The sequence below is a fragment of the Bombus terrestris genome, chromosome 12 (assembly GCF_910591885.1).
Source record: "Bombus terrestris chromosome 12, iyBomTerr1.2, whole genome shotgun sequence".
NCBI classification, from domain to species: Eukaryota; Metazoa; Arthropoda; class Insecta; order Hymenoptera; family Apidae; genus Bombus; species Bombus terrestris.
This window is the reverse complement of record NC_063280.1, coordinates 11027054-11042294: the sequence shown is the minus strand read 5'-3', so window position 1 is coordinate 11042294 and position 15241 is coordinate 11027054. Positions and strand designations below refer to the sequence as shown.

The window sequence follows — 15241 nt, the reverse complement described above, 5'->3', positions numbered from 1 at the left end:
TAAAAACAGCTACGTAAAACCCGTTATTATAGAAATACATACATATATGTGTGTGTGTGTAATTAAAAAAAAGTAATTAACCCGTCGTCAAACGATTCACCACAATTTAACCATTGGCAACGTCTTAACGGTATCGAACTGAGAAGAAACCAAGAATCGGTAGAAAATGGAAAGAAGCGGCTGTCGGAGGGTGGAATCAAAAGGCGCGGGATTAGAAAAAACGGTGGAGAAAGGAAAGGAGAAACAAAGGAATGCGAAACGGGTTCCGATATTTTATGCAAGTCCGCTGATCAATTTCTTTACGCGGCCGATGCTTCGTTTTAGACCGAAGAAAACAAGTCGCAAGAAAGGGAGCGAAAGACGTTATAGAGCAGTTCTTAAAAATGAAAAAAGAGAGATGAGAAAGAAAAGGAAGAGGAGGTAGGGAAAAGAGGACACAGGAAAAGAATTTAAAGGGTAATTCCCGTTGTCCTGGACATGCGGTGAGTTTGCATAACGACGGCGGCGTGTCGTGTTAGTTGTTCCCTCGATGCTTATCCACTTACGAAGCTCCGTATCGTACGCACTTCTTGGCCACGGATTTTTAGTAAATTTCCTTTTTCATACAAAGAAGCGACCGCACAGAGGTCGGAACTCGACGCTCGAGTGCATGCTGAAGAAAGTGCGGCTGCCTCTTCGAAAATTACTTGACACAAATCAATCGTTCGTAGCGATATTTCTCATGATTTTATTTTCTCTGCTTCTTACGAGACTGTACGTTCCATCGTGAATATTTTTTTCATTTTCAATACACGAAGTAAACCAAGCACGATTAGCAGCTTTCGAGGAGGAATTTTCAACAAATTTCCTTTTTCAGCAGCTTCTTCAGCGACACAGCTCGAAATTCAATGCTTTGGTATGTATTCAGGAATATTCTGGCTAGAATTATGTAACTAAAATTACTCGCTTATAATATATTCTGTAATATTTGAATAATGTTTAGGAAATTTATTAAATCGCTCATTATACGTGGTGGTCGCAAAACAATTTCTCAGGCGAATAATATTTTGTTGACAAGAATAAAAACGACTGTTTAAACTACTGGAAACGAAAGTACATTGTACGCGTATTAAAAAATATATTAAACAGGACTTATCATATTTTAAAAAACCAAAATTTTTAATACCATTAATTTTTCTTATCTTAAAATCTTTAAAGTTGCCGCATTATTCGTTCAAGCATGTTGCAAATAATTACCCAGATTTGTACAAGAAGCGGCTCGAGCCATCAATATCCATTAAAAACGTATTCCACGCTACAATGCCTCGTAGTTCTCGATATCTTTCATTAAGCATCCCTGCCAAACGTTCTCAAGCAGTTCTTGTTCGTTTTCAATAAAGCGAAATCATGATGAATCACGGTTGTGTACGTCAAAAGGATAGATAGAGAGGAGGACAGCGAGAATCAAAAACGAAATTTCACGGAGCGAAAGGCGAAAGAAAAACGAAACGAAAAGGAGGAAGAAGTAATGGTCGGTCCATGCGCGCAAGATGCAAGAGGGGAAGGTCGTTGTAACCGAGCATGCGAAAGAAAAGAGAAGTTAACACGCGCGTAACGAGGATGATCCAGGCAGAATTAAAAAAATGAGTTCGAGGCGGCATATACCGCCTCGCGGTACTACAGGAATTAAAAAAGGAGCGCGCAAGAGAAAAAAGAGCCTCTAAAAAAGAGAAGAAAAATCAGAAGAACTTCGAAATGAACGCGACGAAGAAAGTAAAAAGGAAGAACAAGAGGATAAATTCACGATGCCATGCCGCTGATGCTTATGTAATCGACCAAACGGTGTATGTACATTACCCACTGCTTAAAAGATATTCGAACACTGATTGAATCGATCGAATCGATTGGTCGTAATGGCAATATGTGAATTTTGCGAAAGTGCACGAGTTAATTGCAAATTAATAATTGGAATCACCACTTATCGTCTTTTTGTGGAATCGCCAGGCTATAACGGTAAATTACCAACTCGAAGACATAGCGATAATATATTTTTGTTAGTCCTTTTAGAAAAATTCTGGTTAAAGTGTAACATAATGTTAGTCTTTACTTGTCGAGTAACGAAGTAGTTCTATAGGTTTGACTGATTAAGTAAATCAGTTTCATTATCGCACGTAGACTTTAGAAATTTGAACCGCGCAATAATATTCTATCGTAGGTAGGTTTATGATTATAAGGAATAAAACCATTGCAGTTCGATTTATCCGTAATTTTATAATTAAGATAGATCTCGTTAAAATTATACGCTATTGTAAGCATGAAATTCAATCGCGATACGAGAGAGAGGTCGGTAACAGATCGACTTTTTTACGCGTTATTTTCTAAGTATCGTCCTTTACCTTTGGACGATGACTCCTCGATTCGTCTGGAAACGAAACGCGACAGCAGGAGAGAACGCGACGTGGCAAAAGATGCCGGTCGGAGATCGATGCAACAGAAATAAAAAGAGAACGAAACGGCGAGGTAGCCGAAGAAAAGGACGCTGAGAACGAACACTGACGAGAATCTCGTAGCCAGAGAAAAAGAGACGGAGAAATGAGTCAAGCGGTACAACACATCCCTATACGTATATACGTATCGACAGTGTGTCTGGCCACGATTTCGCTCGGCCAGCGTCATCCGGCCAAGAGCTGAGGACGCTTAATATTACTGCACATTATGCAGATTCCGTACACCGTGTGCCTCCTCTTCGCCCTCTCTTCTTCTGCTGTTCGAGCTTGTTTCACCCCCTACCTGCTCGCTTCTCTCGTCGGTATCTCGCTGCGTGCACGGCGAACAAACGATGGCGGACTACTTCGCATGCTGCATCAGTTAGACTATGGTTAGAGTGGATGCGTTTTTTCACCAACTAACGTTCCAACGAATACCTTGAAATGACAATGTATGCAGAGTCGAAGCCATGGCGTGACTCAAACTCAAGGGAAGGATAAAAATCTTCGAATTACGAAGCTTCTGCCTCGTCGAGTTTCTAGGATAGAAGAGTTTTAAACAGGCGAAAACCATTTTGTACGAAGATTACTATTTTGCAAATTGTGCCGGCTTGAAGAAAGACAAATTCAATTCTTAGAAACTTTTCAAACGAGCATCGTACACGACGTTTCGTCGTTAGAAGGATCTCTGGGATCCCCTGGATGCTAATTCCCATCTTTTCTCTTTGTCTGCCTGTTTGATTCGTCCTTTTGCTCGCGTGGAAGCCTCGGCCAGTTAGAGATGCTAGAAGAACGGGAGGGTTCGCGGAACAGGGAAGAATTTTTGTTATGCGCCACATTAGCCTTTAGCGTTCCCGACTCTCGAATCGTATAGGTTTCAGAAGAAACTTCTGGCCGTCCTTTCCTTTTCGTTATACCATCGCAGGGATTTCATGAATTTTTACGATTTAATCATCGAAGTAAAATCACCTGATTGATTTTGCTGACAGAAAGTTACAAAAAGCACCGACGTCGTTTATATCGATTTAATATATTTAATCATCGATAAAAATTTTGTTCGCGTAGTCATGGCTATAAATGGGTTAATGTTGATAATTTCGCTGGGAAAGTTCGACGAGTTCGGCGCTACACCGATACCGGTCTCAGAACGAATTGGACCGGTTCGGGCCAATCTGCACTGAAAATCGGATTGCATAAAGCAACAGGGGACGACGTCTGCCTCGCGGTATCGCAATTAATCGTGCGTATAAAGGTTCCTCATATTTTTTTTGTACCACTCCTTAAAGGAGTACTGGAAAGTTTAACTCGGCGTATCATTCGCGTTACGTGACTGTCTGAAGTATGAATTATTCTTTTTATAAAATATGTTCACGGATATAATCAGTCATCGTTTGACATATCTTTACGAAATTCTGGTTCAAAGGGAAAGTATTTAATAATTTATCATTGGCCCAGCCGTGTTACCGATATGATGTTCAACCGATATCTGTATCGCTTGCGATACGTTTTACACGCACCGTTCGCAAAATCTCTTATCTGCGAAATGCCGGAAGCTACGTTATCAAGAAATTTCAGCACCACTTTTTAATACCCCTCTTGAATAATCCAAAACTCGTTCCAAACGTTCATTAACCTATAAATACCGTAGTGTTTGCAATTAAAGAATAAACCAGTAAGAGCGCATATCGACCGACCACAATAGCAGATATGTACTCGTATATCCAGCACGGAACACAGTCAAGTTGGATTATTGTCGACGAGAAGCAATGTTGGTTATCGTTATCGCGGTGAAACGCCTAACTAAGCGTCACGTTGCTTTTCACCGGAGGCAACGCGCAACGAATCGAGCCCTCCCTAGCCCTAGCCAACAACGATTACCCGCGAATAGCTTTATCGTCTCTCAGATTTCCTGCTTACAACGCAAAGGGTGATTCCCCGATAGACTCGTTTGCGTAAGTCGAGCCACGTCTCTTTACTTTACGCGAATCGCGGTGATCATAAACGCACAGATCGGTCGGATCAGTGAAAATATTCACAACGGTAGGAATACCGAAATTCCCGTGTATACTCGCATCGAAGTGAAACATTTTGCTCCGAATGTTTCACATTCACGATTTTGCTCCGAGTATTTCAAAATCAAAAATATTTTGAAATATCTCCCAGATAAAATCGCTAAAAATGAGCAAACGATATAACCTAATATTATCCTCGAACTTTATATAAATAATCCGTTTACCACGCAACTAGCAAGATAACAATTAGAATACTTAACGACTGGAAAAATAAGCTTGAAACGATTCCTTCTCTTCGAGACTGCAGAAATCCCCTGCAATTGAATCGCAGGAAAATTCCAAGTATCGAATTCATTGTATCGCCGGATACGGGATCGTGCGTTCTCTATGGAACATGAACCCCATGGCATAACGCCGTATGTTCGATAAGAGCTGTACCGCGATCTCGCCATGAATACGCGCGTTACCTGCCCGAGTAGAACTTGTTTAACAATACGTTAATTCCACGTCGCCGTACACCGGCCATTGTTGGCGTGCATTTATCGGTCGAATGTCCGGCATCGCAATCGTAATCAGTTGGGTGGTGCCCTGTTCACAGAACGACGAAGGGATGGGGGAAAATTAAAGTGGCGCGTTAAACCCGCCGGGTGTAATTTGCTCGAGAGAGGCTTCTCTTTCCGTTCGATAAACGGGCAAAGTCGAGCGTTGCCGTCTTTAAAATAGAAACACGCGACGAACGGTTTAAAAATCAGCCGGATAGAAGGAGCAAATACGACGGAGAGAGATAATTGAAAAATTTTGTCGATCGTGTACCGTATTCTGAGAACGGAGAAAATTCAAATTCAATTATCTTCGTATTTCGATCGGAAAAGGATCAGTGCTTAAAATTTCGTGCCACTGAAACGAGATATCGCAGTAATCGACCGATTGGATTAAGGTGAAATTGAAGCGATCTAATGAATTCGCGTTTCTATCCTATTAACGCGACAAGATGTATCATTCTAAAAGAATTGGCTAATTATTAGAGTTATTATTGGCATACTTTATTTTTGATCATCTACGATGGTTCATAAAATATCTGCCATAGGAAAATTTTATATTTCCCATATACGAGGAAGGAGAAACTGATCTTATTCTTAGTGTTTTTCTTATTTTGTGTAAAAAGTCGTGAAATTTTGAAATTATCTCCTTTCGTTTCCTTTATTCCACGCTAGCATGAAAAGTCACAGAATTACGAAGTCTGTTACTTTGCTCATATAAGAATGATATGTTATAAGATGCGGAAAACTTGGAACGATTTAGTTAGTAAAGCGACGATCCAAGAAAAAAGGAACTGTTTAGAAGGTTTTATGGTAAATGTGACATCATAGATCCAGGAACCTAAACGGTATAATATAAATATTTGGACCAACGGATCTCGTAAACGTCCGCTATTCAGTGAAAACTGGGAACTGGTGGCATATGCTGGAACATGCTCTTCGCGATTATGTTAACGCCGTCATTTCAAAAGTTCCGAAATACAGAAGACATCTCAAAGATACTTTATCACCTTTTTACTTATGCGCTTCTAGTTCTGCAGTTCTACTGCCGGTAGACCGAGAAAGGATAGAAATGTTTTAATGTGCATAACTTAAGAAATCATGTAAGAAGATAAGTATAAGTTATTTGTACGTGAAATTAATATTACAGAGAATGTACAAAATTTCTAACTTTATTTCAATAATTTACAACTATCAAAATATACAATAATAGTGCAATTTAAAATCACGATTAAGCATATTTCGAAAGATTAAGAAATTGTAAAATTCAAGTAAAAGAAAATACTCAACAAATCATCGTTACTTCTAACGCAAATTATTAAAAACCAGATTATCTAGAGTTGTGAACAATTAAGAGAGCAAATGAAATTCTCGAACGATTAGGATTAACAAGTATAAAATTCACGACAAATTTTATCTTTACGTCGTATTAAAGTTGACACACGTAACGTGAAATAGAGTGACATTAAGGGAAGAAGTAGGACAATTAATTTCTTAGATATCGCGTTCAATATTTAAACAGCGATTCCATTGGCGTGGATACATATTCATAACGCATAAACTTGCCGACAAGGACAGTCTTCTCGGCCTAAGTGGTGCACTTCGTTCACCATGTATTGTAGATTATCAGTTAAAACGCGTAACACAGTATGTGTTCTGTTGTGTCGTTTAACGCGTCCTTTACCATTGACGGAATATACGAGAGCAATATATTCTCCTGTCTATACCTAATATACAAAGTGTTAAACAAGCGACTTACGCACAATGATAATCTGATTAATATCTCGATTTATTTTTGTTGCGGATGTTTAAGCAAAAATCGATTGAGATCGGTTTAAGGCATAAGAAAAATTCTCAGGTAAATTTATACAAACTCGAAGGGTGAAATGTTCGAAAGTAAAATACTTTAATGATAGTAAGTAGTAGGAGGTTTAAGAATATTTCACTGAAATTTACGTTTTGGGTACTAAGTATGTAGGTTAAAAGGAAAAATCAATACAGAGACGAATAGTACTTCAGAAAATAATTGCTAAAGCGAACGCTTCCGCCTAGCTTTATTGACTAAAGTCTAACAGGAAGCTAGTCATCTAACATTACCTGTACAGCTCTGAAATTCTATTTTGCACGATGTAACGTCTAATATTATTTCCTTCGTTCGAAGTAATAATTTTCATATTTGCATTGTGTATTTGCAATTTTGGGGACGCGAGGACGACTGATTTAAGGAAATGAATAAGAACAAAAATCAAATTATCCGATTCTTTCTTGAAAAGTCCTGAAAAGAAAAATGTTGCTACTCTTCGAATTTTTGTGTCGAACAAAACGGCATTTGATAATTGCAAAAAGCTTTCGCGTGAAATTCGAACGTTAGATCACGCGTATTAGCGATGATCTCTTTAAATTTTCCTCGAACATAAGATAACATAACATAATTTTTTAACCATAAAGTATCGCGATTGATACAGAAATAACTGAAAGAAGTTGATACAAATTTATATGTATTTCAATGAATGGATTCAACGAAGAATTTTTCCACTGTTGAAATTCGTGAGACGGGGCAGGACGTAATTCGCGATAGATCGTCCTCATGCGTAATCGCGAAATTATGTCACATGCGAACGCGACTCTTGTCCAAGCTGGAATATTACGTCATGCCGATGGCTAAGAGCAAGCAGACACGCCGCGAGCATTACATATTTGGAAGATCGTTTCGCGACGAGGTCATCATACAAAAATGAACATCGCGACAGATAAGACAGCTCGAAGATCGAAATCCGCAAAGAGTTACGGTCTCGTTTTATGTAGGACCCCTGTGCCGAGTCATTTCGTACAAGCTCACCTACTTTCTTAAAAAACATACCGTTTATTTTTTTCACTGGAAACTTGTATGGAGTTGCCTGGCAATTACCGATACCAGTAATTCATTCTTAAAATGTATAGACAAAGTGTAAAATCGAAATTTTAGTCGTTGCTTTTCGATTATTTTTTAATCGATCGTATTTTTCTATCGTTGAATAACTTCTTAGATGTTTTAACTTGAGAGATGTACGAAAGAATCGTTGATGATACGCATGATCGCTCGTTTTAATGTTATGACAAATTTTCGTTTGCTGATATTTATTTTTACTATGTATCTGATGGACATCTGTGAGAAATGTACCTGATTAACTTTTCTTAGTGTAATAATAGTTAACTGTTTCCAAAAATTCATTTATTCAATTTTGTACCAGATTATCGTCAAAGAATATTTTACTCTGCCGATATATTGATGTAATTTGAGATATACTTTTCTTGGATTTCGGTAATTCGGAATTCCAAGATTCGAAGGAAACTACTATTTAATCTTATCCGCAAGACTATGATAGTCAGACTCAAATTTCTTCGAAACTTCTTCCTTCGCGCTTATTATTTCGTAATAACTCTTGAAAAAAATGCGATTCTGTCCCATTTACGTACATCATTATCAACGATCAATTCTTAGAACGAGATTAAGAAATTTACGATCCACCGATCAAATAATCGAAAGTTCATCATCGACCGCATGTTGCGGTAAATACGGTCCTCGCAAAACTCCAAAGCCACGGGGATACCTTGACACATGATTAAAAACAAGGTGACTTGTCACAACCAATCACGTAGGTGGCATTAAACTGATGCATTAATGCAACAGTGACCTTGATTTCGCGCAGTCTTTGCGATCGTGGGTGGTAACTGAAGTGCAGATTCACTTTTTCTTCTGTTACATAAATCCTTGTCATTAAAATATTCCAGCGATCCGGCTCGAATTACCGGATTCTATTTAAAAAAGTAACTGCCCGCAGTCTTTTTCGATAAACAGTTCGCCCGTGGACTGGATTTGAACTCGTAAATATTTTTGCAAACTGTTCGAACGATTCCTGGTAGTATCGAAGCCATACAGAAATGTCAATAAAAGTAGAGAAAAAGCTTTGATGTATCGCGTAATGAATTAACCATTTCCTTTCCTCTTCTTTTTGTATATATCAACAGATTTAGTGCGATTGAATTAACGGAAGTTGTATTTCTCTCAACGACATAATACAGTTTCGCTGTACAGAACATTATTTTAACGCGTTGGGATATTACACGTTTTGCGAATATCGTGGAATGTTAAAAATAAAGAAAAACGTTCAAATTCATTCTCTGAGAACACCGTAGTACAAGAAAGGATAAAAAGTTCCCCGAAACTCATTTTTCTTTGCTTAAATAACGCAGAACGCAAGATATGATTACACGAGTTCAAAATAACTTTGGAATTCTTAAGCGAGAAGCTTGTTTATCACGCTTAAAGTAACGTATAGTTGCTGCGAGCCACAAACTAGGATATTCTAACAAGCCGGTAAGGTGAACGCTCGAAATTTCTAAATTCGACTATTCCAACAAACATCGGAGCACCTGAATAACCAACCACTAGGCGAATAGCCGAAGAAACACAAACGTGGCCGCTCCATTTTTCGATATAAAAGATCCGCTGCAATGGGTCCGTGTCTCGCACGTGCGGACGTTATTATTCGTACGCACATTACATTATTTATTCGTGCACGGGCCAAGATAATGTTGTAGAACGATGAAAAAATGGCGAAGAAAGGAACACGTGTCTTGTATGTATGTACACACATCGTACCGGGGTTTCTTCGAAAGCTGGACGTTGGTCGTTCTTAAAGTCTCGTTGACATAAGCAGAACAGCTTTCATCCTCCGAAACAAACGCGTGCGATTACATTTTTCTCCTCTTTCACGTTACTCAAACAGATACGGTCCTTCGAGATGCGGTGGCGTATGTTATTCGCAAATTAACATCCGTAAGCTGGTGTTGTCTCGACGAAATCGTGAGGGAATTTTAGAGACATAAACTTAAATCTTTCGGGGCCAAATTTTATCTAGACGCAGAGGAAGATGTAATTTTAATAACCATTAATAACAAAAATGTACCTTGTATGTTGATGTTTCTGTAAAAAATGGACACTGAAATATCAAGCCAAGTTTGCTCAAGGGTTTATCGTTTACTCGGTTAATAATATGTAAAATAATTAGCAATAATTAAACAACAACTAAAGTAATTAGTAATATGTTGTTACAGATCTGCAGAGATTCATACAAATGCGATTGCAAGGGGATAAAAGGTACACCAGGTTTCCCTGGTATTACTGGACCTCAGGGACCAGAAGGACTTCCTGGTGACATCGGACCAGATGGGCCACCTGGTCCAAAAGGTGAAAAAGGTGCTGCTGGAGAATATGGTGGTACAGGAGAAAAGGGCTACAGGGTAAGCGGACAGTCATATCTCAGGATATTATTCACGTTGACAATTGCATGATTAAATAGGTTTATGAGTATTAATCAATTTTACAATTATTCAACCGCATATATCCATAATCAATAATTTCAAAATATATACAAGAAAAATATCTTTATTTCAATTCTTATTCATATAACGTGTGAATAATTCAAACATAAATCTGGTTGATGATATTCGAGTCGCTGGAAAACCGAAAAGTTGGCAAATCCCATAAGTTAAGTTCCATGAAAAATAATATCGATCAGTTTGGTTGTTAAAGGGCTGAGTTATATCGCGTATATTGTAAATCGAGAAAAATCGTATCGTATTACGTTGAACCGAAATGTACAATTGCTTAAACAATTTTGATAGAGGCAGAATTTTTAGTAACTGACGCAATTACATCGTAAAATACTTAATGAGGGCTACAGATGCCTCGTCTTTTTCATCTTTCTATGTTTTATCTTTTTCTTTTTTTTTTTTTTTTTTTTTTATCACCATGAGTCAAACTCAACATCGTGGGTGTATTAGCAGAAAATAAAATACGGGGAAATTATGTGAATCCGTAGTATCGCAGCTGCTTCTTAATTGCTTCCGCAGTCCGTAACCGTCGAGAAGTGCCTAAATTGGTCCTCCAGAATTGGGCGAAATATTTATTCCTTCATGAGCAGCCATGATTAAAAATACGGTACTTGTTACATCGATCACTTTAATTCTACATTACCATATTTTAATTAAAAAATTCTTCAAACTCGATTCAACGCATGGCTAATAATTTCAAAAGTATCCAATAATTCCGCAATAATTGTATTCTGAAATTGTAATCTTCGAAATTTTTAAAAAGAAAATTTCATGTACGAATACTATTAGATTGTCCGAAAAGTATCTTTCTTTTGCAGGCACGTCTTTTGCAACGACTCATCTTTATACAAACGCGAAACATAATCCGTGGAACGTTGTAATCTGTATCTTGATAGAACAAAATGGATCATACGTAATTCGATAAAATAATCTAAAACGAAAAATATTGTGCATCCATTATTTCCTTATAAAACGAAAGAAACTTTTCGGACAACCTAGTAATACGTAACGTATCACAGTTAAAAATTAAACGCTTAAAAATGACACGAATAAATAATGCGTATACGTGTAAAAGAAATAGAAGAATATCAAGATCGAACATAACTGTACGTCTAAAAATGAAAAATCTAGATCCACTTCTCTTTTGCTAAAACTGCATAAACCGAATACGCGGAAGGAACACAATCGAAATCGCATAGCGGGATTATCGTATTCTCTCCATTTGTTGAGCTAACGAGGATACCAGGGCCGCTTTTTTCGGTTCGATTTTCGATGAAATTGTTGCTGAGTACGCGTGTACGCGTTCAAAAGGGGGATTAAAAAAGAGCGGCATGGCGTCAGCCGCCAGAAACGGAGCGTTTCCAAATGCGGAGAACGAGAAGGAATTACCGCGGAACTCCCACAAAGTCCGCCCGCACTCGATCCTCTTGCACAGAAGTACCGCGAATCCATTCTTTCGCAACCCGAACCCGATACAATATGATGGAACATTACACCGTGACGAGAAACAGAAATGATTCGTCTTCGACGAAGAGCTGACTCGGGACGAGACAAAGAAAATAAGAAGAGTTCGTACGTTGCGAACCGTATCCAATCACGCTGTCTCACGATCAATGATGTCGCCCGTCATCGTAATCAACGATTGTCGATCATTGCGGTCGAGGGTTGAACGAGTTTTCGGGTGGGAGTCGATGAAATTTGATCGAGTATGGTTTGTAAAGTTCGATGGCAAATAGTTGAATTTGATATTGATGTGATATTTGTTTTTTCAGTTCACTTTTTTCGCTGGTTCTCCGATCTTTCAAAACTTGGTGAAATTTTAGAGAAACACGATAGAATAAAATATATTAAATATACTAAATGATATACTAAACTGTGGATTTTTATGGATTTATGGGAAATTTGAAAGTGGGCTAATGCTCAAAATACGCGTAATAAGCAAAGATGTCGTATGATTATGCGAGTTACGAAGTTACATAAAAAAATCAGGTCACAAGAAGAATAGAGGATGCGGCAACGAGGTGATAAGGACCTTTATCAGAACGATGCGAAATATTGCGGAACCATGTTAAGAGAATGGTACTTCACGGTTGCGCAGTCGACTCCTTAATGAACATCTATCAGTTTGCGGCAAGATAAGGCTTTACGAGCACATTTTTCTCTTTTTTACGACACATACGGATTGCATCTTTTACATCGGGACGCCGGCGGCTCCAAACGAGTCATCTGGATGACGTCATGGCCCTTTCTGGTACCACTGCATCGAGAGCGACCTTTTCGACCGCTGCAACGTTGCCAGTATCCCCGATTTTCTTCGTCGCTTCTGACCTTTTTTACGCGGCTTAAAAAGATGCCGTAAACGGAACAAATGATAATTTTATTGAACTTTATGATGATAATAATTCTTCTAGGTAACTAATCTACTAAATCGTCGGTGTCAGAATATTTAGAAGATCACTTCGAGGTTGACCGTTCATTTTGCAACAAATTATAATAATACAGCGTAAATATAAATTTGTAGAATACTTTCGGTCGTAGAAAATTGACCGCAGTAGATGTTATAAATTTAAGCTAGGAGTGGATCCTATCTAACTAAGTATCATAATTAGCGTTGTCTCTTATCTTACATTTTATATTACCAAGGTAAAATCAATTGACAATTACAAGAATTACAAATTATAGCAAAATGCATTAAAGTAGGAACCAGTCGAAAATGGTACGTTTTCCTCCAGTAAAATTGAATTATTTCACCGTTCACAAGATAAATTAAATTTTACGCAGTTAAATGCTTTACTTAAAGAAGACATTTAAATAAACCGATAGCAAATTACAAGAAATGTTAAGTTCTTCCAACTTGACAATAAACTTTCCCATGAACGACACAACGATCGATATCGGATTAATCATTAAATCAGAAAATTCCAAGACGGTAATAACCGCCAACGACAATGAATTCACAATGAATCGTAATGACATTTCTTCCAATAACGCGATGTTTCTTCATAAGACGATGTTATTTTTTCACAGAATTATTCAATATCCATTCGATAACCGTGCGTCATTACTGTCTAAAAACATCGATTTGCAGCTAGATGTAGGAGGAATAACGATCTCATATATTTCCACGCAACTTCTAGAAACGTGGGTTGGACAATAAAAGTTGGTCGCGACAATAAAACGAAGGATACGCATAATTTTTTCATTTATTCAAAAATATTCGTTAAATATCTGGCCGTAAGAGCAAAGTAGAAATCTCGAGCGGTCGTATGTAAATTTCATCGGGCTCATCGTTTGCCTGACGATCGTAAATCTTCCGGTACCATTCGCCATGGCGACCATAAAGTCGAGGCTGACGCACTCGATTAACCCGATCGTTGTTTCGACGTCGCTGGTGTTTGTAGTTAACCTTCGTGTAACGATGTTGCCAGTTTCTCTAATTTCCTAGCCGCGTATCGAGTTCAATTCAAACGAACTGCAGCTTTGAGAATCTTTTTCTCTCGCTGGTAGATTCTCACGAAACGTGTCGTAAAAGGAACGCGCGCGCGAGAACACGCTGACGTCATGGTCCTTTCTGGAGAACGGATGCTGTGTTCGATGGTACCGCACTGACGCGACACTTTACCAAGCAACAAGTGAAAAAATAAACATTCCTCTCCGTGGTTATTTCGCGATACCACTCCACTTGAAAGAAGATTTCTGCTCGCCCGATGTCGTATAGAGTGGCTTCGTCGAATAAGAATATTTCTGCACGTTGATAAAATATTTCTACCAATCAAGGGATATACTTTCTTCTGTGTAATATCGAGACTTTTTCGATACATCGTTTCGTGTAAGCTTTAAAGTTATACCGGTAAAAAATGTTACGCGATTAACAGTCCTTGATTGTGAATTCTATTAACGGAAAAATCATGCAGTTAAAATATCTTTCATACATATATGCGTCGTTACAAATATCGTTTCCGCTTAGAGAACATATTCCGAAAATTTCTCAAATTTGAGAAGAATATGAAAGAATCGTTACCGATGTGTATGATGTTTCGTTTGTACTACAAAAAGCAAAAAGTACTAGCAGAAAAAATTTCATTCAAAGTCTTTTTTAAAACGACGTTAAACCATAAACAGTTCGAGAAGCGAGATAGAATTAAAAAAATAGAATATATCTCTAACTCGCGTAATAAAATACGAAAATATCGAATTGCGCCAAGATCAAAACTGCGGAAGATCAAAACTGACGTGAGAAATTTTGAAAGCACGCATGAGCTTTGCCCCTACGTTCAAAACCCATGTAAAAGCGACACGATCGCAAAACCGATCGAAATAAACTCGATGCAGCTTGTAAAAAATAACTCAATTGAAAAATTATTCGGTGCAGTGGTATCGCCAGAGGCGAACAAAAGCTGCAGACCTCGTTCCGAAATTACCACCGAAGTGGTGGGAATGGCACAATTCTGCGCTTTGGGTTAACAATTCGGCCCGACGGTTCAGGACGTAGGCGTTAATGATAAATTGCAGCATCACGCCTTCCTCGCGTTTGGCATTGATCCCTATCTACGTAACGATTACCCAGATATTACATATTACAAGCATACCCACGTGCCACGACTATTTTGTACGGCCGATGAAATCGTCGTCTACGTCGTTGTCTCGTTATCAGGATTGACACGAATTAACAGAAACGCGGGCCTTTCCTATTGCAGTTCCGCCCCGAGATTACTCGATTCCTGCTTCCTCGCGCTTTTCGTAGCGTTAGTTGTCGCGACGCGTCGGTTTGATAGACGAGTGACACATATAAAAAAAGAAATAGTCAATTTCGAGAGAAAAAGTAAAATTGTAACATCGCGTAGGTTCC

General features: G+C 38.4%; 1 protein-coding gene across 1 annotated transcript in view; it reads left to right on the top strand.

Annotated features, from left to right (window-relative positions):
- LOC100649307 (collagen alpha-1(IV) chain) overlaps positions 1 to 15241 on the top strand; it is a 55373-nt gene that overhangs the window by 15715 nt on the left and 24417 nt on the right. Inside the window, exon 2 of the mRNA XM_003399618.4 lies at positions 10114 to 10299. Within this exon, the coding sequence (XP_003399666.2) occupies positions 10114 to 10299 (186 nt within the window). The remainder of the gene's footprint in view (positions 1 to 10113; positions 10300 to 15241) is intronic.